The sequence below is a fragment of the Sciurus carolinensis genome, chromosome 16 (assembly GCF_902686445.1).
Source record: "Sciurus carolinensis chromosome 16, mSciCar1.2, whole genome shotgun sequence".
Lineage (NCBI taxonomy): Eukaryota > Metazoa > Chordata > Mammalia > Rodentia > Sciuridae > Sciurus > Sciurus carolinensis.
Window position 1 is genome coordinate 44,196,324 of NC_062228.1, and position 26,798 is coordinate 44,223,121.

At 36.9% G+C, this 26,798-nt stretch overlaps 1 protein-coding gene across 10 annotated transcripts; it reads left to right on the plus strand.

Moving 5' to 3' along the window:
* Zfp82 (ZFP82 zinc finger protein) lies at window positions 1-26,045 on the plus strand. Of its 10 annotated transcripts, XM_047527552.1 has the most exons (7): window positions 1-151; window positions 6,388-6,557; window positions 8,722-8,807; window positions 11,258-11,384; window positions 13,190-13,285; window positions 17,011-17,613; window positions 25,209-26,045. In XM_047527552.1, exons 3-7 carry the CDS (start codon window positions 8,799-8,801, stop codon window positions 25,349-25,351), a joined length of 978 nt encoding a protein of 325 aa, XP_047383508.1. In that variant the 5' UTR covers window positions 1-151; window positions 6,388-6,557; window positions 8,722-8,798; the 3' UTR covers window positions 25,352-26,045. The 10 variants fall into 10 exon arrangements, with proteins under 10 accessions (XP_047383508.1, XP_047383500.1, XP_047383499.1 ...); XM_047527544.1 differs by lacking the exon at window positions 25,209-26,045 and having other exon boundaries at window positions 1-582; window positions 17,011-19,273; XM_047527543.1 differs by lacking the exon at window positions 25,209-26,045 and having other exon boundaries at window positions 17,011-19,273.
* Window positions 26,046-26,798: the final 753 nt, after the last annotated feature.

The window sequence follows — 26,798 nt, forward strand, 5'->3', positions numbered from 1 at the left end:
TGAGGCCGCTTGGGCTGTGGACCGGCTGCAGCCGAGCGTCTTCGCTTCTGCTGGGCATCACCGGGAGACGTGATCGGCGCCATAAGTGAGGGTTGCTGGCTCGGAGTGTGAGTCCTAGCCGTTACGTAACAAAGGCGCTGCGGCGCGCGGGGTAAGGAGAGGGAAAGGGAGGCACCGTAGCGCGCTGCCTCGGGCCCGCGGCGAGAAGGGCGGTGGTGTCGGTGGGCGTGACAGGACCTGGGTGTGGAACCCGACTCTGAGCGGTTGTGGGGCCGGGACCAGTACGTGATGGCGTTTGCCCGAATTGGATGCAGAACCTCTTTTGTGCAAGCGAAGTTGGTGTGGCCGAGGAGAGTATGACTGTGACCCCAGTGACAACTGCTGTGTAGCCACACCCAACCCAGAGTAGTGAAATGGCCCCCCAGGCATCATCTGAGCGCCAGGGGAAGACTCCCAACGAAAAGGCGCTAACCTGATCTTGGGATAGGAACGTGAGAAGTGAACGAGTCCGCCAGGACCGGCTCCCGGGGGACTCCCACCGTACCGCGTCCCTCTGCGCGCGGACGTACTCAGGCCTCGGCGGTAAGGGTCCCACTGCAGGTTTCAGAACCAGAGTTCCCTCCAGGAAGCTGTTACCAGCTCCAGTCCAGCCCCGGGTATCCGTGACCTCTGCCTTAAGGGATAGTGGGAAGGGTCATCAGTTCTCTCTCTCTCCTCCTGAATATGTGTGAATATGCGAATAGGTGTAGGCGGTGACTGGTAGAGGCAGATGTGGTCGAGGACCTGTGCCCTCATTTAAACAGACTGGGCTCCAAGACAGGCCTGGATTTTAAGATTTACTTCTTCCCCTGTCCTGCCGAACTCCTACAGGTCTCAGAGGAAGAGCAATCTTTGCCATCTCCCATTTAAAAGTCAAAGTCAAGGCGAATATTTCCTCTTTGTTTCTGTGAAATGCATTTTTATTTTTTTTAGGACATAGGAACATTTGCTCCCTTCTCTCTCTCTCTCTCTCTCTCTCTCTCTCTCTCTCTCTCTCTCTCTCATTTTGAGGTACTGGGGACTCTTTAAAAGTCTTCATTGAACTATTATCTAGGCTGGCTCCCTAGTGCCTGTAGGCAGGTATCCATTTGGAATGCTTTCCATTACTTCTGTGAGTTTTATTTGTTTTAAACGTAGGTGTAGATGGATACAATACTTTTTATTTTATTTATTTATTGTTTATGTGGTGCTGAGGATTGAACCCAGTGCCTCACACGTCCTACGCAAGCTGTCTACCACTGAGCTACACCACCAGCCCTATGAACTTTACTTTTATAATTATGTGTGAAGCTCTTAGAATAGTGTATGATACTTCATAAGTAGTTAATAAACATTAGCTAGAACAATAATCTTTTTAAAAATACTTATTTTTTAATTGTCAATGGACCTTTATTTATTTATATGTGGTGCTGAGAATTGAATCCAGTACTTCACACATGCTAGGGGCAAGCACTCTACCACTGACCTACAACCCCAGCCATAGAACAAGAGATCTTAACCAGGGGTAATTTTGAAACTATATAGGTCTTTCAGCTGACTAGACACTCTGTGGAATTGCATGTGAAAATGTTTTGTAGATATTCATAAATATGCCATTTTTCTGAAGACAAAGGCTGTAATTTAATAATGTTAACATGACCCCAAAAGGTACACATTCATTACCCTAGAATTAAAGACTGTAATAGTTGAGAATGTTCAGTTTTTTGGTACTGGAGATTGAACCCAGGGTCTCATGCATACTGGCTAAGTGGTCTAGTACTGAGCTACATAGCCCTTGTTTATTTTTTGCTACGAGGAATTGAACCCAGGAAACCTTAACCACTGAGTCACATCCCCAGCCCTTTTTTGTATTTTATTTAGAGACAGGATTTCCCTGGGTTGCTTAGGGCCTCTGTAAGTTGCTGAGGCTGGCTTTGAACTCACAGTCCTCCTGTCTCACCCTCCTGAGCTGCTGGGATTACAGGTGTGTGCCACCGTGCCTGACTCAAGCCCTTTTAAAAATTTTATTTTTGAGACAAGATCTCACTAAATTGCCTAGGCTGACCCTGAACTTGCTGTCCTCCTTCCTCAGCCTCCCTAGTAGCTGGCATGACAGGTATGCACTACAACCCTTGGCATGTATTATGTTCTTAACTTTATTCTATAAGGTAGATATGTTATTTTTACGTTTCATTATTTATTTATTTATTTATTTTTTGGTACTGGGGATTGAACTCAGGGGCACTTGACCACTGAGCCACATCCCCAGCCCTATTTTATATTTTATTTAGAGACAGGGTCTCACTGAGTTGCTTCGGGCCTTGCATTGCTAAGGCTAGCTTTGAACTCAATATCTCCTGTCTCAGCCTCCCCAGCTGCTGAGATTACAGGTGTTTGCCACTGCACAGGGCAGATATTATTCAATAATTTATCTATGAGGAAGCAGAGACAATGAAAATTGTTACATGTCCAAATTCTCAATAACTGTTAGAGCTAATATGAATACAAAACCAGTGTAACTCTACATGATGAACAACCTCAAGAATGGGAAGTTATATTCCATGTATGTATAATATGTCAAAATACACTGTACTGTCAAGTGTATCTAAAAAGAATAGCCAGGCACAGTGGTGCATGCCATAATCCTCCAGGGGCTCAGGAGGCTGAGGCCGGAGGATTGTGAGTTCAAAACCAGCCTCAGCAACTTAGTGAGACTGTAAGCAACTCAGAGAGACCCTGTCTCTAAATAAAAATTTTTTAAAATATATTTTTTAGGTGGGCACAATACCTTAATTTTTATGTGGTGCTGAGGATTGAACCCAGGGCTTCACCCGTGCTAGGTAAGTATGCTACCACTGAACCACCACCCAGCCCTCTAAATAAAATTTTAAAAAGGGCTGGGGGAGTGACTCAGCAGTAAAGCACTTCTGGGTTCACTCCCCAGTACCAAAATAAAATATAAAATAAAATTTAAAAAAAATAATAAAATAAAATAAATACATAAAATAAAATAAAAAATACAAAAAATGAATGTCAGAGCTTAGATTCATATCCTGAATGCTGACAATAAAGCCTGTGTTTTTAATATATGAGAGTCTATATGAGAGTCTTCCACCTCTAACATTGTGCACATTCTTTTTTAAAAAAAATATTTTTAGTTGAGGATGGACACAATACTTTTTTGTTTGTTTGTTTGTTTAGTTTTATGTGGTGCTGGGGATTGAACACAGTGCCTCACACATGCTAGGCAAACGCTCTACCACCAAGCCACAACCCCAGCCCTGCACATTCTTTTTTTTGTGTGTGTGTGCATTTTCTTTTTAGTCTGCCTACCATACCTAGTAATTTGTCAGGAATATCTTTCTTCATTAGTTAATATGGACCAGAGCCATCATCGTTAATATCTGCACAAGGTGCTATTATATCCTAAAACATAACTTATTCAACTTGTTGCCTATCATTAGGTATTTTGGGTTGTCATAATTCTTTGATGAACTTCCTTTCATATACATTTTTCTTTATTTTGACATACATTTCATAAGGATAAATTTCTTTTTTCTTTTCTTTTCTTTCTTTTTTTTTTTTTTAACTACTGAACCACATCCCCAGCTCTTTTTATTTTTTATTTTGAGACAGGATTTTGCTAAATTGCTGAGGGTGGCTTCAAACTTAAAATCCTCTTCCCTCATCCTCTCAAGTTACTGAGATTTCAGATGTGTGCCCCTGCACCGGGCTCTGCCTTACAGTTTTTATGCTCATGCTGTTGACACAAAATGAGACTAACAGAATGAACGATTCAGCAGCTCTTTGAAGTACATCATGATTAATGACTCAGAAGCAAGATAAATGTATTAGTCAAGATCATAAGAAGCAGCAGCATCAAAACAAGGCATTAGTTGTAGTTAGTCATTCTTTAATAGGCAAAACTCCAATGAATTTATGTGAACAAGCTTAGAATTCATAGTGTAGGTACAGATATTGGGAACTAAAGTAAACAAAAAACAATAAAAACATGGCTGCTGAGGTGTTGAGATTCTTTTCCTCCAAGTGCAAGTGATGACTGCTTTAAGAAAATTTCCTTTTCAAAAATTTTTAAAGAGTAAATAGTTCAAATACATATAAAGCAAACATAAGCAAAAAGAAGAAAATGAAGATTACAATGTGCAAATAACCAATTTCCATATTTTTTTTCTATCTGTTGGTACCTATGAGTGCGTTTTCATGTTGATTTAGATGTGTAATTATTAAAATTTAATAATAATGTCATTTTATCTTCTTTTAGAAGACTGCATATCTTGAATATTTTATATGCCCTTAAATATTTTCTAAAACTTAGCACTTAGTGATTACTGTACATTTGCACAAATATGTATACATATGTATGTATGGGTATGTTTATAGCACACATACAAAGATGCTTTTGTCCTGCCAAAACAGAAATACACTACGTGCAACTCTTCTGTTATCTGAATTCTTCACTCCGTAAAATGAAGTAAGCATATTTCCATCTTTATAGTAAAGATATAGATCACCATTTAAAAATTACAAGAGTTTTGTCATGCTTTTGCTTTTTTGCAGTGCTGGGTATCAAACTCAGAACCTCACATGTGCTAGACAAGTGCTATACCCCTAAGCTATATCCCCAGCCCAACAGTCTTTTTTTATTCTATATCTATGATTTATTTAATCTAGTTCCTAGAAGGACATTTAGGTTCTTTCAACTTTTTTTCCATTAGAAACAATGCCAGTATACTTTTTCATACACCTTTGACCATGGGCATAATTTTTTTTTAATACCCAGAATAGAATTTTTGAATCAGAGGGTTTGCATGGTTTAAGCACTGCTTGTACATGCTTGTAAGTTAAGTCTACAGCATACTGGTTAGCAGGTTAATTTTCTTACATTACTTACTAATATGGGCACCAGTACTCAAAAGTGAGGTTTACTTTCTTTTGTTGATTTGATGTGGTTTTTTGTTTGTTTGTTTGTTCTTCAGTGAATCATGCATGCCAGGCTTCTCACAATGGAATAGAAATTCTGTTACAGAAGCTTGAGTTAGAGTTGAATGAAAAGGTGGCATCATGGTTAAAAAAATAAGGATTTCAAATGTAGCTTTGTTACTTCTAAACTGAATTTCTCCCAGTGGTTTCATATCTGTTAGTGTGAATTTTCTGATTCATTGCATGGGTAGGATATCATAATAGCAATCCTGAAGATTCAGATAATAAAACACCCATCACTTAGAAGTTTTGTTTTGTTTTAACCAAGGAGAAACCCCATGGTACTTTATCACTGAGCTGCATCCTCAGTCCTTTTTATTTTTTATTTTGAGGGCCTTACTAATTTGTCCAAACTGGCCTGAACTTGTAATCCTCCTGCCTCAGCCTTCCAAGTAGCTGGGGTTACAGGTGTCTGTCACCATCCTTGGTGGAAGTTTTTTTTTTTTTTTTTTTTTTTTTTTTTGGTCCATGGACCTTTATTTTATTTATTTTTATGTGGTGCTGGGGAGTGAACCCAGTGCTTCACACATACTAGGCAATCACTCTACCGAGCTACAATCCCAGCCCCTTGGTGGAAGATCTTGATAAGTAGGTATGTGTTATTGTTTAGCTCTTCACACCTCTTCAGTCTAAGCTGTGAGAAAGAAAATGGTAATTGAAGTCATGCAGGAAAACAATGTGTATGATTCTCATTGAAAATAGTGGGGTCTGAGGTTGTGACTCGGTGGTATAGCACCTTGTGCCTACCATGTATGAGGCACTGGGTTCAATTCTCAGCACCACATATAAATACATTAATAAAATAAAGGTCCATCAACAACTAAAAAAAATTTTAAAAATAGCGATGAACCCAGAGAATTTTGGAAGCTGTTGTCCTGGCTGCAGGCAGCCTGGGCTGCCAGTGCCTCATTTTGCAGTGGTAATTGCCACCAGACTTAGTCCTTATGACTCAGTCAAACTAACACTCTTTCTCTCTCCCTCCTTGCCTCTCCCTCTCTCCCTCCCCCCCTTCTCTCTCTCTCTCTCTCTCTCTCTCTCTCTCTCTCTCTCTCTCTCTCTCTCTCTCTCTCTCTCCTTCTCTCTCTCCCTCTCCCTCTCCCTCTCCCTCTCCCTCTGTGTGTGTTTCTCTTTATTATCCCCAGTATCATCAATATAAAAGCTTTGTGACTATTTTTTTCAACACAACAAAATAGACATAAAAGAAAAAAACAAATCAAACCAAACCTTCATGTAAGATCCTCTTATGCTGTCTCCACATTTTAAGTCTTGATTGCCTACCTAAAAGGCTTGTACTTCTTTTATTTCTTCCTTTGAGATAAACCATTCTTCAGACTGTTCCCTTCTCATTCTTTAATCCTCTCATCATAGGTCCCATCACATTGCTTACACAGAGACCTTCACAGGACTAGATAATCTTCAGAGGACATTTCCAAGATTTTCCAGAATTTAGGAGACAGTTGAAGATTCCCAGCAAGGTCACACTGGGGGCTCTCTACCACTCATGTAGAGAGACACATCACTTCTATGACTTCTAGCAGGTAAATCTTGAAGAAAATATATATACTGTAAGCCCTTGATATCTGCAGATTAGGCATTTGTAGAGTCAACCATCCTGGGATTAAAAACATTCAAAACATTAAATCTGTCCTGAACATTTATGGACTGATTTCTTCTTATTATTCCCTAACCAATATAGTATAACAATTACTTACATAACATTTATCTTGTATTGGGCATTATAAGTAATCTGAGATTATTTAAAGTACATAGGTCATATGCAAATACAACACCACTTTATTTAAGGAACTTGAGCATCCATAGATTTTGATATCCAAGGAGGTACAGGAACCAATTCAGTTACTATTCTAGTTACTGAATAGAGACAATATACACTATAGTTCTAAGTAAAATTGCTAGTTCGCAAGACATAACAGTTTATACACATAAAGAAAGAATTTTTTTTCTTGAACTTGTAATCCTAGAGATTGCAAAACTCAAAATAAGGATAATACAGTAATCATCAGGGAAATGCAAAGTCACAATGAAATATCACCTCACCCCAGCAAGCATGGCTGCTATCAAAAATACTAAAAATAAGTGTTGGTGAGGATGTGGAGAAAAGAGAATCCTTGCATATTGTTGATAGGAATGTAAATTAGTACAGACATTGTGGAAAAACAATTTGGAGGTTCCTCAAATAATTAAAAATAGAACTACTGTATGATACAGTAATCCTACCAGAGAGTATATAACCAAAGGAAATGGAATTAGTATGTCATAGAGGCACCTGTGCACCATGTTCATTGCACTACTATTCACCATGGCCAAGATATAAAGTCAATCTAAATGTCCATCATCTGATGAATGGGTAAATAAAATGTGATACATATGTACAATGAAGTACTTATTCAACCATAAAAATTTAAATCTTCCCACCAGCAACAACATGGATCAAACTAGAAGATCATATATTAAGTGAAGTAATCCATGCACAGAAAGACAAGTAGTGTATGATTCACATGTGCAATTTTAAAAAGTTGATCTCATAGAAATCAAGAGTACAGTCATGGTCACCAGAAGATTGGAAATGGGGAGGGATAGGAAAATGTTGACTAATGGTCTCTGAGTTACAGTTATATAGGAGCAGAAGTTCTGGTGTGACTATAGATAACAATGTGAGAGGTGGTGCACACTCGTAATCCCAGCAGCTCAGCGGACTGAGGCAGGAGGATCCTGAGTTCAAAGCCAACCTCAGCAAAGGCAAGGTGCTAAGCAACTCAGTGAGACCCTGTCTCTAAATAAAATACAAAATAGGGCTGGGATGTAGCTCAGTGGTCGAGTGCCCCTGAGTTCAATCCCCGGCAAACCCTCCCCCAAAATAATAACATACTGCAGATTTCAAAAAGCATTTTAAAAGTTTTTACCATGAAGAAATGATGCATGTTTAAAAGATAAATATGCTTAACATGTTTTAACCATTATGTAAATTATCCTGTATCAAAACATAACATGGTACCCCATTGATATATACAATTTGCCTGTTTTTGTATCAATTAATAATATAAATTAAAATGTCAAAATATAGGGATAATAAATATGATTAAGTGTTTAGTACTTTAAGACATGAGCCCAAATCTTTTGAATGAAGAAGAAACAGGACCTATAACTTTGCATTTCCAAATAATTAAACCATCTCAGCCTGAATGGGCATCTTTAGTCTCATAAAGGCCTGTTAAAAGCTAAGAAAGTTAAGATTTTTTCCCCTTCATTATGATCCACCCTGACCTCATTTTTAGGTTATTCCAGACTTTTCTTCTCTAGTTACCATCTTTCCTCCAAATCTGGATGCTAAAAGAATTTGTAAATACCACTATCCAGCCTCAACATCTAGAGATGGAGGAGAGGTTGTAGTGAAATGCTAATATTTTTCATCTTATTTATCAAATTTTGTCAGCTTTTGTTGTTGTTGTTGATGCTGTGATTGAATTTATCTTTTTATATCTAGTGAATCCAGGCAGGCTTATCAGACTCTGGCTTAGATCATGTGGCTCCTTATCAGCCCTGAAATTTTAGTGGGATTAGATTTGTCTAGACTTCCCCAATTCTCCTTCTGAGTGTGTATCTTTGTGTGATTGAAAGATCAGAAGAGGAAAAAAGTCATCTTAACTCAAATCATTTGGGGTCTTGTTTTCCTCATCCTAGTTCTGACCTCTGTAGACTCTGCTTCTCCTGGCAAACAAAACCCAAGGAGGGCTGACCAGTTCTTGAATTACTAAACCATGGCCAGGGTAAGTCACTGCTTATTTCTCTTTCTGGAAATATTACCATGTTAAGATCCTGTGAACAGTTCTTTATCCTGAAACTTCCTGCCTATCAAAGCCACATCCAGGAGATTTCTCCTGGTTCTTCTAAAATCAGTGAGGGATGAAGTTAAATATCACAATTCCTATCCTATGAAACCTCTTTTTCCAATCATTGTTTGAGTATTCATTAAACAAATTATTTAGTATCTCCTAGATACTAAGACTGATACAGCCTATGTCAATCTTCTGCTAAAAGCTGTGATAACACACAAAGGAACTTGCTTACAGAAGATATTTGACCATCCCTTCTGAGTTGATGAAAGAAGATAGGTCCATTTAACCACCGTAGGAAAACTCCAAACCTTTCTACTCTTGAGTTTTCCAAGTATATAATATTTGCTATTGGTTGGCCTCATCCTCAGCATATGGGGAGATCTCACGCTTTTTGAAGCTTTTATGACTGGGCGAGGATGGGACTTGGTCTTCATACAGAAAGATCCGGGATCTTCTTTTGGAGTCCTTAAGAATTGAACACCAAAACAAGTCCTGTTTATAGTTTCATAGGATGTACTGGTTTAGAATGACACCTTTGATTCTGGATTTTGCTACAACAGTATTTTCTTTATTTATTTTTTAATTTTTTACAGACTACATTTTGATTCATTGTACACAAATGGGGTACATCATTTCGTTTCTGTGGTTGTCCATGATGTAGATTCATACCATTTGTGAAACCATACATATACATAGGGTAATGATGTCTATCTCATTCTACCATTACAACAGTATTTTCCTTTTTTTTTTCTTTTTTACTTTTTTTGGCAATACTGGAGATTGAACCCAGCGCCTTGTGCTTACAAGGCAAGCATTCTACTGACTGAGCTATCTCCCCAGCCCCTACAACAGTATTTTCTAACTCATGAATCAGGAATATATCTAGTGAGGGATGGAAAGTGATAGAAGCAAAGAAGATTACCCAGAAATATAAGTAGTCACATAGACTTTTAGAACTGAGGAAAACCTGAAGATTTTGTCCTGTATCTGAGTATAAAAGAATGATTAAGTCTGTTGATTACATAGACTAGTTAGTATTACAATCAATTGAAAAAACATTCATTAAAGAATCTATCATTGGGCTGGGGCTGTAGCTCAGTGGCAGAGCACTTGCCTAGCATGTGTGAGGCACTGGGTTTGATCCTTAGTACCACATAAAAATAAACAGATAAAGGCATTCTGTCCATCTACAACTACAAAAAAATTTTTTTAATTAAAAAAAAAATCTATTGGCACAGTGGTGCACACCTATAATGCCAGCAACTTGGGAGGCTAAGACAGGAGGATTACAAGTTTCAGCCCAGCCCAAGCAACTTAGTGAGGCCCTCTGCATCTTAGTGAGACACTGTCTTAAAGTAAAAAATAAAAAGGGACTGGGAATGTGACTCAGTTAAGTGCCCCTGCATTTAATCCCCAGTACCAAAAAAAAAGAATCTGTCATACCAGGCATGGTGACACATGCCTATAGTCCCAATGGCTCAGGAGGCTGAGGCAGGAGGATCACAAGTTCAAAGCCAGCCTCAGCAGTTTAGCAAGACCCTAAGTAACTTAAGTGAGACCCTGTTTCAAAATTAAAAAAAAAAAAAAAAAAAAAAACAGCTTGAGATGTGACTCAATGGTTAAATGCCACTGGGTTCAATTCCTGGTATTAAAAAAAAAAGTCATAACAATGAAAAATTATTAGTAATTGTCATAATTTTCTTTGACTATCAGCTTAGGAGAAAGTCTTTAATTGGATTCAGAGTCTTTTCGTTCTTTTTTTTTTTTTTTTTTTTTTTTTGGTACCAGAGATTGATCCCAGGGGCACTTAACTACTGAGCTACATCCTCAGCCCTTTTTTATATTTTGTTTAGAGATAGGGTCTCACTAAGTTGCTGAGTCTGGCTTTGAACTTGAAATCCTCCTGCCTTGGCCTCCCAAGCTGCTGTGATTATAGGTCCTTTTCTAAGAGAATATGGAAGTTTTTTTTGTTTTGTTTTTTTTAATGTCTGTTCTTTAAGGGGTAGGGGTAAAAGTTTTGAGAACTTATGAGACAGACATATAGCAGGCAGTTGCTTTATTTATATATAGTATTTCCTTTACTCATGGCCTAAGTATCATTTAATAGGAACCACCCCTACCCCAACCACTGATTTGTTTAGATTATTAAGGTATACCAGAGTGTAAGAGGTTGTATCTATGGCAACAAGATTCTTTAGGACCATATAACTGCTCTGCTTCAGGGACATTCATCTCCTAACTCAATATATTAACGACTTTCCAACTCTCAAGCCTGTTTGCTTGCCATCATGGTTCATTTCCTGCAAGATCTTTTCCATCTTTTCTTCCATCTTAAAACAAATTTTTTTTCATATCAATTATATATATGTTTGTCATTTCAGGGATCATTGATGTTCAGTGACGTATCCATAGTCTTCTCTCAGGAAGAATGGGAATACTTGGACTTGGAACAGAGAGACTTATACAGAGATGTGATGCTGGAAAACTATAGCAACTTGGTCTCACTAGGTAAGGTTATCTACCTTTAGATAGTGTCTTCTGTTAACATCAGCTTTTTACTCTGAAAATTTCAAGAATTGTCTTTCAAGCTGGGTATAGTGGTGCATGCCTGGTGACTTGAGAGGCTGAGGCAGAAATCCCAAGTTTGGGGCCAGCCTCAGCAATTTAGTAAGATTCTACCTCAAAATAAAACAGCAGAGGGATAGGTTGAATCTTAAAGGCAGAGCGCTTGCCTGACATGCTTAAGACCTAGATTTAATCTCTGGGTTTAAACCCTAGTACCAAACCACCCCACCCTAAAACTAAAAAAGAATATCTTTCAAGAAACTAACTGAATTTTTTTGGTTTTCTTTATTTTTTTAAGTTATTGATGGACCTTTATTTTATTCATTTATTTATATGTGGTGCTGAGAATTGAACCCAGTGCCTCACACATGCTAGGCAAGTGCTCCACCACTGAGCCACAACCCCAGCTGTCCTCCCTGTTTTTAAAGGAAAGGGTTCAGCTTTATTTCATTGGAAGTGAGCACCTTCAGTAAGTATATTTATCTTCCCTATCTTTTTTTTTTTAAGAAAAATTTTGCTTGGTTGTAAATGGATATAATACCTTTATTTATTTTTATGTGGTGCTGAGGATCAAACCTAGTACCTCATGTGTGCTAGGCAAGCACTCTATCACTGAGCCCTCATTTTTTTGTTTGTTTGTTTGTTTCTAGTACTGTGGATTGAAACCAGAGACACTCTACAACTACCATCCCCAGCCATTTTTATGTTTTATTTTGAGACATGGTCTTGCTCTTGCCCAGGCTTAAAGCTGTTGCTTTAGATACTTTATTGGTATACCTATAAGAAGAATAACTAGACCCTGTGTCTTGAGTTTTCTCTATCAAAAGAAAACATATAATTTACATAGTGGTTAATTGGATCACCAGGATTTATTTGCAATTCAAGATAATTCATTCCTTTTGTAAATAAACATTCAGTTTTACCTATTTTTATGATTGAAAATTAAAAATCCAAGAACTTTGCAATTAATTTTGTGTGAATATCCTAAGAAATAACAGTAAATGTCTTCTAGGAAGCTTCTTGTTTTCCTCTTAGCAAAATAATAATAACTGATAGCTAATGAAATATCTATTGTGCTCTTAGTCACTATTTAGGTGTAAATATATATTAATATAATCTTCACAATAATTCTGTAATGTGGTATTAGTGATACTAATTTATAGATAAGAAAAAAGAAGCATAGAAGTAACATGCCTAGAGTCACACAACTGGGAGTTGGCAGAGGCAGGAGTTGAATCATGTGGTCTATGATCTCAGTCACTAATTTCCTCTGAAGGAGGAACATCTGTATGAATACAGATTTTAAAAAGATCTTTTCCCTCCCTCTGTAGTCTCTATTTATTGTGTGACCTTAATGTTTTTGGTGTTTTTTTTTTAGTTGTAGATAGATACAATATCTTTATTTATTTATTTTTATGTGGTGCTGAGGATCGAACCCAGTGTCCCACACATTCAAGGCAAGTGCTCCACCACTGAGCCACAACCCCAGGCCAATATGAATTTTTTTTTTGGGTGCTGGGGATCGAACCCAGGGCCTTGTGCTTACAAGGCAAGCACTCTACCGACTGAGCTATCTCCTCAGCCCCCCAATATGAATGTTTTTAAAAATAAAATATTTCCCTTCTTTGTTTTATAGGTTTTATCAATTACCATTTTAACCTGTAGTTTATTACACGTTTAGCTAGGATGAACCAAGTGGTTTGAATTTATGTTTTATTTCTATATCATTTTATTTCCTTTCTTCTAAGCAGGATGCTTCATTTCTAAACCAGATGTGATTTCCTTATTGGAGCAAGGAAAAGAGCCCTGGAAAGTTATGAGGAAAGGAAAAAGACAATATTTGGGTAAGTGAGGACCAGTTAGACTGTGGAAGCAACCCAGCTGGTTGGTAAAGAGGCACACCCTTATGATGGTATTTAGAAAGCCCTCTTTAAATGTCTAATATTCAAGGAAAAATCTGAGACCTGGGGAACAAATTAAGGTCAAAGCTGGGGATACTAAAAGAACTACTTCTTTATCCACTTACCACTCTCTTTCTGTTCTTTCAGCTTTTCTTCCTTTTTAAAAGACTTGGGGTGTGGAGGTCGTGTCTTTATTACTGATAATTATTCTATATTTTGATTGTTTCTTTTTTCTTTAACATTGATGGATGGATAGGTAGATAGATAAAATAGATAAAATAGATATCCTCTGAGCTGGTCACTATTATAGGTGCTGTCAATAAAGTGGTAAACAAAACCAAAAAAGTTCTTATCCCTGTGGAGTTTACCTTGTAATAAGAGACTCCTAGTTACTGTAACTAAATAAAAATACAATGTCAGGTAATAAGGGAGTGCTATGTAGAAAAGTAAGCAGAGTAGGGGCTAGAGAATGACATGGGCTAAAAGACTATTTTAGTTATGGTCAAGGAAACATTTTTTAAAATTTTTCTCATAAATTTGTAAAAATATATATGCTAGCTGTTACAATATTATGTTTTATCAGCAACTAAAGTTTCATGTGAATTACTCCAGAAGACAGACCCCAGATCACAGAATACCATTCTTCGTTTCCTTTTTTATTTATCTACTTTCACATTAAGAAGAAACATGAATGTAACAGTCTATAAGGACAATAATTACTTGGTTTAGCTTCTACCTCTGTCCTATTTTCATCTCCTCCCATCATACCTTTTGTTAAAAAAGATTCCTTATGATTTTGTATAGGGAAACATATTATGTATTTTGTTCTCGGTACATTCAGGTCTGACTGAGGAGAATCATTTTAGGCTAATAGCTCTTGTCAAAAGATAGAACTCTGCCTTCCATCCTAATCTATTTTCTTATTCAAATTCAGGTAGCAAAATGACATTTACAAGTATTAATCCTCAAAAGAAAATGAAATGCAGAGATTCAAAATGAATAAGCTATCATTTAGTCAGGAAGCATTTAATCAAAATAACAACTGTCTCAAAGTTAGACACCTTAAATAAGTATGTTCTTCTTTTTTTTCCTTTCCCTTTCCTTTTCTATTCTACCTTTAAGTAAGCTTTATTAAAGTATAGCATGCATATAGAAAACTGGACAAATGAAGGAGGGCTTTTTCAAGGAGCTGATATTTGAGGAAAGACATGAAGTAAGGGTTCAAGCCATAAAATTTTCTGAGAAGTTCATTCTGAGCAGATAGAAAAGGTCTGAGTAGAAATTCAGTCTTTTGTGTTTGAGGAATAACATGAAAGCCATTATAGCCAGAGAAGGAGAATAAGAAGGAAGAGTAACAAGAGATGAAATCTGAGTTAGGCTAAGATCAGATAATGTAATCAGAAAAATCAGAATCCATTGTTTGTGTTATAAAATGATCCCTCTGATTGAGTGCAAAAGCATGAGGGATCAGTATGGAGCCAATTTTAGTTGTTCTGACTGGGCCTAAGAATGGTTTGGACAAGAATGAAAATGATAAGAAGTGTTAAGAAGCTATTAGAGGGGTTGGGGGTGTGACTTAGTGGTAGAATGCTTGCTTAGCATGTGTGAGGCACTGGGTTTGATTCTCAGCACCACATAGGAATAAATGAATAAAATAAAGGTCTATCAACATCTGAAAAAGTATTTTAAAAAAAATAGAATATGCCGGGGCCGGGGTTGTAGCTCAGTGGTAGATTGCTTGCCTCACACATGTGAAGCACCACATAAAAATAAATAAAGGTATTGTATCCATCTACAACTAAAAGAAAAAAGAATATGCAGTTGGGTTGGGCATGTGAGTACATGCCTGAATCCCAGCTACATAGGAATCTGAGGAAGATTGCAAGGTTGAGGCCAACTGGGGCAATTTAGCAAGACCCTGTCTCAAAATAAAAAATAAAAAGAGCTGGGAATATGGTTCAGTGGTAGAGCACCACTAGGTTCAATCCTTAGGAGCATGAAAAAGCAAAAAGAATATGCTACTGAGATTATAAGTAGAGTAAGTAATAAAAAGTGGAGAGAGAGCAGGGCAGGATGGTGCACACCTGTAATCCCAGTGACTCAGGATACTGAAGCAGGAGGATCACAGGTTTGGAGGCAGAAGGATCACAAATTTAAAGCCAGCTTCAGCAATTTAGCAAGGCCCTACGCAACTCATCAGGACCCTGTCTCAAAATAAAATATTAAAAAAATGGGCTGGCAATGCCAATCAGTAGTTAAAGCACCCATGTGTTCAATACCCAGTACCAGAAAAAAAAAAAAAAAAAAAAAAGGTGGAGAGGGTGAATAAGGTATTTGCTTAAAAACTTGGTTGAACAGAAGCACAATTTATCTAGAAGGGGAAGATAAGGAAGAGCAGCTTGGAAGATTGATGTTAACAGTTTCTATTTTGGATATTTTAAGTTTAAGATGTCTATTATTCCAGTTTGAGATATTGAATAGGCCATTGCATATGTCCATCTGGAGCCAGAAAAAGATTACAACTGGATATATGTTTGAGCATTTTTACTTTCTGTTTGGAATTTAAATCCATGGATCTGGGTGTGATCACATAGGAAGACATGCAGATAGAAGAAGGAGATAAGAAGAATCCTAAGAGCTGATTCATGGGGCACTCGAGCACTTAGACCTTTGAAGGAGGAGACAACAGAGGAGATAGAAAAGGAATATCCACAGTAAAGTATGAGAGACTTGGGGCAGACGAATGTATTCGGAATAATTATGTAATTATGGGAATTAAATGAGTAAAGTTTATGTGGTGTGCATTCATTACTTAATAGTAAATTAGGATTGTCTCTGCTCTTGAGGAGATTGATGGAAAAAAAATAAACAGAATAGGACTGGGGCTGTGGGTCACTTGTAAAGCACTTGCCTAGCATGTCCAAGGCAAAATTTAGTGAGTATATGTTTTAAAAAGTAGGAGATGTTACAAAGACAAGAAATAAAGAATGACAACATAGACTTAGATACTGTCAGTAGGGTAAATCTCAAAGGAAGTGACTTTTAATCTAAGAGCTCAGGTTGAGAAGGAACCAGCCATGCAAAGATGTCCATCAGATTTGTGGGAAATGGAGCAGACTGCAAATTCCTGAGAGATGGAAGGAAGTTGGAAGACAGTGTAAGTTCTGAAAGGAGGTCTTTCCAGGTAGCAATAGAGGGAACAGTGGTTTGAGATATATTATAGGTAATTGGCCTTGTTAACCACAATGAATTTGATTTTTTTCTAGGAATTTAGAGACATTTTTGAAAAACAAAATTTAAGTATAGATTCCTAATGTTTCATCTCCTTTCAGAATCAGTCCATGGAGAATATTAAATATTGTCCTGGGAACATAGAATCTGATGCACATGGTTTGGATGGCATTTAAGCCTCAGTATTTGTAATAAGCTCCCCAGAAATTCTGATTCACACCTCAACTTGAGAACCACTGGTTTAAAATGATTAATCACCAATCTCACTTTGTTGTATGAACTCTCATTTTCCTGGTGTTCCTTTTTGCTTTTTTTTCCCTTTTCCACATTAGTTAGAGTTTGAGTATTACTTTTGTTGTATTTTGTTTCTACTGTGGAAACTTTACTTCTTTTAGAAAGAGAAAACAGTATGTGTATGCTTTCTTTTGTTCTTTTAGATTTGGAGACTAGATGTGAAACCAAGAAGTTATCTTCAGAAAAAGACATTTTTGAAATAAATTTATCCCAGTGGAAACTAATGGAAAGAATTAAAAACCATGGCCTTAAGGGCCTCATTTTAAAAAATGATTGTGAATCCAAAAGAAAATTTGAAGGACAAGAGGGACATCAAGAGGGATACTTCAGTCAAGTGAAACTCACATCTGAAAAAGTGTCCTCTTATCAGAAACACACATCTGTTACTCCACGTGAGAGAATTCACTTTGTTGAGAAACCTTATGAATGTAAAGAATGTGGAAAGGCTTTTAAAGTGCGCCAGCAACTTACTTTTCATCACAGAATTCATACTGGTGAAAAACCCTATGAATGTAAGGAATGTGGGATGACCTTTAGACAAACTGCACACCTTACTCGACATCAGAGACTTCATTCTGGAGAAAAACTCTATGAGTGCAAGGATTGTGGGGAAGCTTTCATATGTGGCCCAGATCTTCGAGTACATCAGAAAATTCATATTGGTGAGAAGCCCTATGAATGTAAAGAATGTGGGAAAGCCTTCAGAGTTCGAGGACAACTTACTCTCCATCAGAGGATTCATACTGGTGAGAAACCCTATGTATGTAAAGAATGTGGAAAGGCCTTTAGACAGTATGCACACCTTACTCGACATCAAAAGCTTAATATTGCTGACAGACTGTATGAATGTAAAGAATGTGGGAAGGACTTCTTGTGTGGTTCTGGACTTAGAGTACATCATAAACTTCATACTGGTGAGAAACCTTATGAATGTAAGGAATGTGGGAAGGCTTTTAGAGTACGACAGCAACTAACCCTCCATCAGAGAATTCATACTGGTGAGAAACCCTATGAGTGTAAGGAATGTGGAAAAACCTTTAGTCGTGGTTATCATCTTATTCTCCATCACAGAATTCATACTGGTGAGAAACCTTATGAATGTAAGGAGTGCTGGAAGGCCTTTAGTCGTTACTCACAACTTATTTCACATCAGAGTATTCATATTGGTGTTAAACCCTATGACTGTAAGGAATGTGGAAAAGCCTTTAGACTACTCTCACAACTTACACAACATCAGAGTATTCACATTGGTGAGAAACCCTATAAATGTAAGGAATGTGGGAAAGCCTTTAGGTTGCGCCAAAAACTTACACTACATCAAAGCATTCACACTGGTGAAAAACCCTTTGAGTGTAAGGAATGTAGGAAGGCCTTTAGACTTAATTCATCTCTTATTCAACATTTGAGAATTCATTCTGGTGAGAAACCCTATGAATGTAAAGAATGTAAGAAGGCCTTTAGACAACATTCACACCTTACCCATCATCTGAAAATTCATAATGTAAAAATGTGAGAAAGTCTAATCAATCCTATGTCGTAGAACATTCTATGAATGTAATAATCTCTTTTGCTTTTATACATGTAACTGACTTGGGGTAAGAGGTTTTATACCATTAAAAGGATTTGTTGATGTGTTCTACCATCACTTCAGCACATTCTTTCTAACTGATCCTATTAATGTAACAATGTGGGAATGATAGTTACCTCTATCCCATCACTTTTTTCTTTGTATTATATTGAACAAGATACAACTGCTCTGTGCAGTAATTTCTTCCTTTGTAAAATGATGGTATAAAACTGTAGCAAAGATGACTGTAAATCTTTGACATTCTTTCCATTAAAAGATGGAATCCACATTCTCTCCCTTGAATATGGGCAGAATCTGTGACTGCTTTGTCCAGTAGAACATAGTAGTACTTCTGTGCCAGTTTTTGGGTCCTTGCTTTAACTGGTAAGTTTACTTCATCTCTTAAAACTCTCTCAACCTCTGAACTGTCATATAACAAAGTCAGCTATTTTGCTGAAGAGATAACAGGGAAAGGCACCCTGCTGAACCCAGTCTTCCAGACATGCCCATTAAGACACCAGACATTCAAGTGAAATACTTTTTGACCCTCTAGACCAGCTACCAGCTGAACACCATTGAGTGATCTCAACTGACACCATGTAGAACAGAGACTCAACCAACTAAGTTCCTGCCCAAGCTCCTGATGCACACAATTATAGAAGAATAAAAAAAAGATTGTTGTTTTAAGCCACTATATTTTGTTTTACTATCATTCTTAATATTACTCTTTTGAGAATTCACTTGAAAGACTACGTTCTATGGTTAAGCACCCTGGGTTCAATAAAAAAAAAAAAAAGATGATAGATGTAATGAATATAAAAACACCTTTTACCAAAATTTACCCCTTATTGAATGTCAGTTATCTTATTCTTGTTAAAATATTGAAAGTGAGAAATTCTTTTTCAATTTTTCATTCTACAATCTACATTCTGTTGTCCCAGTGATATTTAATTAAAGGATAACATAAAAGGAAGCTATTTGGAAATTTAGACTCACTTGTATAGTAACTCCTGCATTTTTCCCCACTTGGAGAGGAGTTTTTTTGCCATGTTTTTTGCCAGTCTGGTCTCCAAACTCTTTAGCTCAAGTGATCCTCAGTCCCCCAAGTGCTGAATTACAAGTGTGTGGTGCCTTGCCTGACTACATTGTTTATTTATTTTAATCACTCCTTTGTAACTTTCAGAAAACACTGGATTGTTCTATCTTTGGTTAGTGGAACTCCTCTCATATTGGCTCGTGTGTCCCTTTTTCTTGACCACCTGTAGCCTTTGATTGCTTTTTTTTTTTTTCCTGACCAAATGCATTGTTCAACTGTGGATCATACTAGGGCATTACTGATAAAGGGAAAGAATGGAACTTTTAAATCTTTTCTTACCTTTATTTGAATTGCATTTCAAAACAACCAAAAGTTCGTGAAGGTAATTTATTATTAGAGAATTCTAGTTGGTAAAGATCAAAGGAGTGGGCTAGGGATATAGCTCAGTTGGTAGAGTGCTTGCCTTGCAAGCACAAGGCCCTGGGTTCAATCAAAGGAGTGATAGAATTTGAAAGTTACACTTATTTATAAAATAATGGGTCTTGGTGGAGACATTAGTGGACACAGGTCATGGATGAAGGACTGTCAGAAAACTTATAATTGGCCGTGCTGAATAGCAGCACCCACTAAAATCAACATTTCTAAATTAGATCAGCCAGGCTATATGCCCTTTTAGATGTGATGCAATAAATGTACAGAGCACCTCCTGTGAAATATTCCTGGTAAAAATTTGCTTCAGAATAACAATTTAGTCTCTGAATCTAATTACCAGTGTATAGGAAACATGAAGAATTAAGAAACAAATTAATGACACAAGCAAATAATGAAAGATGCAATTTGAAAATTTTCCTGAATTAATGGTCTAATTTCTTAACCAATACATATCAAGAACAAAAAACCATAATCCTATGTCAAGAATAAGACATGGGCCATGCACGTGGTGCATGCCAGTGCATGCCCGTAATCCCAGCGGCTCAGGAGGTTGAGACAGGATCCTGAGTTCAAAGCTAGCCTCAGCAAAAGTGAGGTACCAAGCAACACAGTGAGACCCTGTCTCTAAATAAAATACAAAATAGGGCTGAGGAGGTGGCTCAGTGGTCTAGTTTCCCTGAGTTCAATCCCCAGGACCACACACCCCCAACAAAAAAAGAGTAAGACTTATCAAATATAGTATATGGTGCATACTGATATCCTTGTGTTGAAATGTACTTGGAATTTGTTTTAATCAGGCATGGTGATAGAATAAAAATGATTATCCTGAAAAAAGAAATTTGTACTCAGATCTCTAAAAACAGGTGTGGCTTGCTGTGTAGGGCCATATGGGGAAGCACCCAAGTCTATCTGGAAGCAGAAATGGAGAGGGTAGTGCATGGCCTAAAACCTTTATTAGTGATTTGTTTATTTATTTTGGGGGAAGGAATGGGTAAGGCAAACTATACACACTGTTTAGTGTTGGATAGTTTGAATAATTTTGGCAGGCTTTGTGCTACAGAGGTGATTCCCAGTTGTTCAGTACCTGGCCATGGTGTAATTTAGGGCTGGGGAGTTTTGATGTGGTATATGAGTTTGATAAATGATGGTTGGGAATATGGGTTCTGGATCGATTGGTTTGTGTATCAAAGATCTACTCAGAGGGGAATTGTTATCTGTGCATTAGCTCATCCTAGGAGGAGTGTAGAATCAAGGCCTCAAGGGTCAGAGCATTAAGGATACAGAAAATGTAGTCAGTCCAATCCTGATTTGGACCAACTAGTAACCATGTTTTTATATATTGTATAAATGTAATCATGGATTAGGTATTAAATGATACTAAGCAATTGTTTATTTTCTTAGACATGATGTTGGCATTATGGGTATGTGTATGTGTTAGAGATTTATAATGAAGTATTAAAGGGTAAAATTATGTCATCCCTATGATTTTCTTTAAAATGTAGTCCTGTATCACATAATAATGTTTCAGTCAGTAGTGGGCTGTAGCTCAGTGACAGAGCCCTTACCTAGTGTGTGTGAGGCACTGGGTTCAATCCTTAGCACCACATAAAAATAAAGGCATTCTGTCCATCTGCAACTAAAAAATTTTTATTAAAAAAAATAGTGAACCACATATACAACATTGATCCTATAAGATGCTATCACCTAGTAATGTCATTACCCATCTTAGGTGAGAAAGTAGACTCTATAATGTTTGCAAAACAATGAAATCACCTAAAGATGCATTCCTTAGAATGTATTCCGTAAGTGACTGAAAATATGTGAGAGGGATAGACGCAACAAGATTGGCAAAATGTTGCTGTGTTGAATCTTGATAATAGACACACAGGGTTCATTGTGCTATGTTTACTATCTTTACATATATATGAAAATTTCCATAATAAAAATTTTAAGGTAAAAATCAAATCTGAAATGTTAGACTATTTAGTGATGAATAATAATGTGTTGCCTACAAATGAAAATTTGTGGGAAATCACCAAAGCACTACTTAATAGAAAACCCAAAACAATGCATTTAGAAAACCTGGAGTGAGGAACCAGCATTTCTCTTGTTCACCACCCTTTTTCCATACCTACAATGACTGTCACATAACAGGCAATTGATATGTGGTGAAAAAGATAAGCATTAACTTAAGCTAGAAAACTAAAATAAGAAAGAAAGAAAAAAAAAAACACTAAGGTAAGTGTTTGTTACAGTTCATATCTGGAATGTTCTCCAAAGGCTCATGTGTTGAAGAGTTGGTCCCTGTCTCGTGGCAGTATTGAGAGGTGGCAGAAACTTTTGGAGGAAGATGGTCACTGGTGGCATGTCCTTGAAGGGTAAATATTGTCCCTGGCCTCTCTCCCTCTTTTTCACTGCTGCCATGAGGTAAGCAGCTTTGCTCCACTAATGTTCCCTGCTGTTTTAGTCAGCTTTTTTTTTTTTTTTCTTACTACTGTGACTAAAGGATAGACCAGAACAACCTTAGAGGAAGAAAAGTTTATTTAGGGCTCATAGTTTCAGAGGTCTTAGTCCATAGAAGACTGGCTCCATTCCTTGGGGCTTGAGGTGAGGTTGAACATCATAGCAGAAGAGTGTGGCAGAGGGAAGCAACTTACATGGGATCAAGAAGCAGAGAGAAGGGTCTCCATTTGCCAGATACAAATATATACCCCAAAGCAATGGCCCAATTCCCACCTCCTCCAGCCACACCCTACCACTTCAGTTATCACTCAATTAATCCATATCAGGGGATTAATTCACTGGTTGGGTTTAAATTCTCAAAACCCAATAATTTCTTCTCTTAAACCCTCTCACATTGTCTCACACGTGACTTTTTGGGGGACACCTCACATCCAAACCATAACACCTGCTTCACCACAGGCTCAGAAACAATGAAGCCACCCAATTGAAACAATGAACCTGAATATATCTTTCCTCCTTTAAGTTGATTTCCTCAGGTATGTTGTCACAGTGTTGAAAAACTGATGGATACAATAAGTAGTAGGAATTAATTTATATGATAAAGTAAATAAATGGAACAGTTAATAAGGTAGTGTACTCTAACCGAGGGTGTTCTCTTTGCAGAGATCATTAATACAGAATTGGCAGTTATTGAGGGGGAAAAAGATGAGTCAGTTATAGCTTTGTGTATAGGAAAGCTGAGATAGCTAAATATATCAAGATTTTAAAAATTTAAGTTATATGTTAATATATACATATAGTTCCATATGTATGAACACACAGAGAATGAGTTATCCTAAGAAAAATAAATTATCAAAATTGGCTCAAGATCTTACAGAAAGCCTGAACATATCTATAAACAAAGGGAAAGAAATTAAATGTGGGGGCTGGGGAGATAGCTCAGCTGGTAGAGTGCTTGCCTTGCAAGCACAAGGCCCTGAGTTCAATGCCCAGTACCACAAAAAAAAAAAAGAAATTAAATGTGGTTGTGATCTTATTTTTAAAAAACAAGAATTAATAGTTTTTCAGGTAATAAAACATTTTAAAGAATTGATAACCTCTAATAAAATTCTACTAGATTATTGTATAATGCAAATATCCAAATAATAAAAATAGATGATACCATCTCAAAAGCAAAATCTAGACCTACTTTACTTAAGATACATGCAGACATTCCCAATAAAACATCAGTAAGGGGCTGGGGAGATAGCTCAGTTGGTAGAGTGCTTGCCTTGTAAACACAAGGCCCTGGGTTCGATTCCCAACACCTCCCCCAAAAAAATAAGTAAATTGAATGCAATAATCTATTAAAACAATTATAAAACAAAATAAATTTGCTAGAAATACATAGGGCTCTGATCTGTTGTGATTTAATTATGTATTTAGAATTTTTATTTCTAATTTGAACAGTTTAGTAATATTGGAAAAAAGACAGGATCCAGCTCCAATTTTTTTAATATTATTTTCCTAACTATTCCCATTTATCTGAGCTTCATCAGCTTTGCTCACACCTATAATCCCAGCAAGGAGGCTGAGGCCACAGGATCCTAAATTCAAGACCAGCCTCAGCAATTTAGTGAAGCTCTAAGCAACCTCATCTCAAAATAAAAAGGACTGAGGATGTGATTCAGTGGTAAAGCACCCCTGCATTAAAATCCCCAGTACAGAAAAAAGCAAGCAAAAAAAAAGACAATATATGTGAAAACATAAAAATTCAACGCGAAAATGTATTGCCTCTGGCCTAGTCTGCTTTGTGCTGCTGTAAGAGAATACCGCTGGCTGTGTAATTTGCAATGATTAGAAATTATTGGGTAATGATACTGGAGGCTGAAAAGGCCAAGATTGAGGGGCTGGCATCTGATGAGAGCCTGTCATCCCACGGTGGAAAGACAAAGTGAGGACGAGAGCAAGGGGTCAAGCTTGCCTCTTTATAACAAACCCATTCTCATAACAGCATTAATCCTCTCATGAAGGTAGACACCTCAGTGGCAAAGCACTTACCTAGCTACTCAAAGCTCTGGGTTCAATCTTCAGTACTGAGGGTGGGGAGAGAGAAAGAAGGGGGACAAACTCACCCACTTCTGCAATAAATAACCCACTCCCAAAATAATGACATTAATCCATTCATGAAGGTAGAGGCCTTAAAGATCTATTCATCTCGTAAAGGTCCCACCACTTAACAGTGTCCCAATTGGGGATAAAGCTTTCCAACACATGAACTTTGGGGAGTCACATTCAACCCCTAGCACCGTCTACAAAATTAAAGTGAGTATTGTCACAACTCTTCATTTTCAACCAAATCTTTGATGCCACTGAAGACATATGTTAATTTTTGTACTTCCCAGTCCATTTTGCTCTGATTGAGCAGTTGTCACTAATCAGTCATTCATCATCTGGAATAATACATCTTTACTACTCAGGATTTCAAATTGTTTTTATTCATAAACAGTAAAAGTAACACAAAAAAAGTCTTAAGTGCTGTAATAAAATTACCGATATAAGAGTAAAATTAGTTTTTACTGATAGATCAATTTGTTTCTCCTGTAACAATTTGTAACGATTTGTAACAATGTCATGTTAACAGAGGTATCTTGGAGACAGCACACTTACTGAAATCTTCTAAAAATATAGTACTTGAAGAAAATGTTTTTGTCAAACAAGCATGGAGAGCTCTGCATACCATATTTTGGGGGCAGGAACCACATTAAGTGCCTATCAAAAGATTCACAAACAGAATGTTTCATTTTATCTAAGCCAAAACACCTCAGATTTCACTTAGAACTCATTCCCCTCATCTATTACAGTTGTTCTTGGGCAGATGTTGCCATTACCAGAAGCACTTCAAGGATGGAAATGTCTCCAGTACAGCAGATGTATGGTTGTGTGGCAAAGAAAGCAGTTAACATGCTATGCATCCAGCTGCTTGCATTTCTTTTTCATTTCATAAATAATTTATTTTATTGCATATGGCTATTAAGGAGGCTATCCATGATCAATACAGACTAAATACAATGTGCTACTCTAGTCCAATTTCTTGTCATCTCAGTTGCTTGCATTTTTAAAACTTAAAATGGTGCTTTTTAGGGAATTAGAGGCATGGCAGTGGTAGACCCCTTGCCCAACATGCATGTGGCCCTGAGGTTTGATATCTAGCACCCCATGGACACACAAGGTGCTTTTCAATGGAACAGAAAACCCACTGGCCCTATCTATATATACACTATATGTATTTAAACCTTTTTTTGATAAATATTATATACAGTTTCTCATGGTGAAAAAAATGCCTTATGAATATGTCTGTTTCTTACTATACATGAGAGTTTTTCTAAGGTGTTTATCAAAAAGTGAGATTACTCTGTCACAGTTTATGTTCACTTTCACCCTTGCCAGATATTGCCCCAGAAGTAGAGTAGCATTATGGTGTAATTTACAATGCCTTTAGTGAAATAATTCCTTATATCCCATGTCTGGTATGAGTTTTAATATTTTCTTGGTTAATAATGAGTTAAGCATCTTTAAACATCTGTTTCATGACTAAACAACTTGCTAATTCACATCTTGTCCATGTTCCTTTTATTTAAAAAAATTCATGTAAGATTTGTGATTCTCTTAAAAATAAAATTCTAGAGAGTAATCCTTTACCTATTATAAGTAATGGACTTAACTGTCTTCCAGGTTGTGGCTTATATCTGTATTTTCAATTTTGTCAAATTGAAATTTTCAATATGGATGCAATCATTCACTTTCATTACTACAAAAGATTTTCAAAGGTCTAATTTTTTTAATTTTATGTTTTACTAGATTCTTGGTTTTCTAAACAGTTTTGTAACTGCAAATAGATATAATTTTCGTTTTTCCTGAATATTTACAGTAATTATTTTTATTGATCTTATAATAAAAAGAACCTCCAGAAAAAGGTTTAGTAGTGGTATTAATGATAACAGGCATTTAGTTATATCTCCCAATTTAATGGAAATAACTTAGTGTAATGTTTACTCTAGGTTTAAATAGACTGTTTTGTCTCAGTTGTTTCCTGAAGTCCCTACTTAACTTTTTTTTTATCAGAAATGCTAATGGAATATTCTCAAATGTCATTCTGGCACGATAATGTTTTTCTCCTTGAATTTGTTAATGTGATGATTTGGTCATTAAGGCGATATGGTATTAGCCTAAAAATGAAAAAGACAGAACAATGGAACAAAATAAAGAGCCCTGAAAAAGGCCCAACATATTTGTGTGGTCATCTGATTTATGATAAAGGTTCTTCTGCAATGTAGTTGGAAAATGATGGTCTTTTCAATAAGGAGCACTGGGTCAGTCACATTTCTATATGAATAAAAAAATTACTTTTTTTTTTTAATTATCAGAATTGAATCCAGGGGTGCTTAACCATT

Bases quoted from the DNA above. Each gene is read 5' to 3' on its own strand.
- Zfp82 (XM_047527544.1), top strand. The intron at 11,385-13,189 runs GTAAGGTTATCT...CTTTCTTCTAAG, and splicing joins TAGCAACTTGGTCTCACTAG to CAGGATGCTTCATTTCTAAA. The intron at 13,286-17,010 runs GTAAGTGAGGAC...TTGTTCTTTTAG, and splicing joins AGGAAAAAGACAATATTTGG to ATTTGGAGACTAGATGTGAA.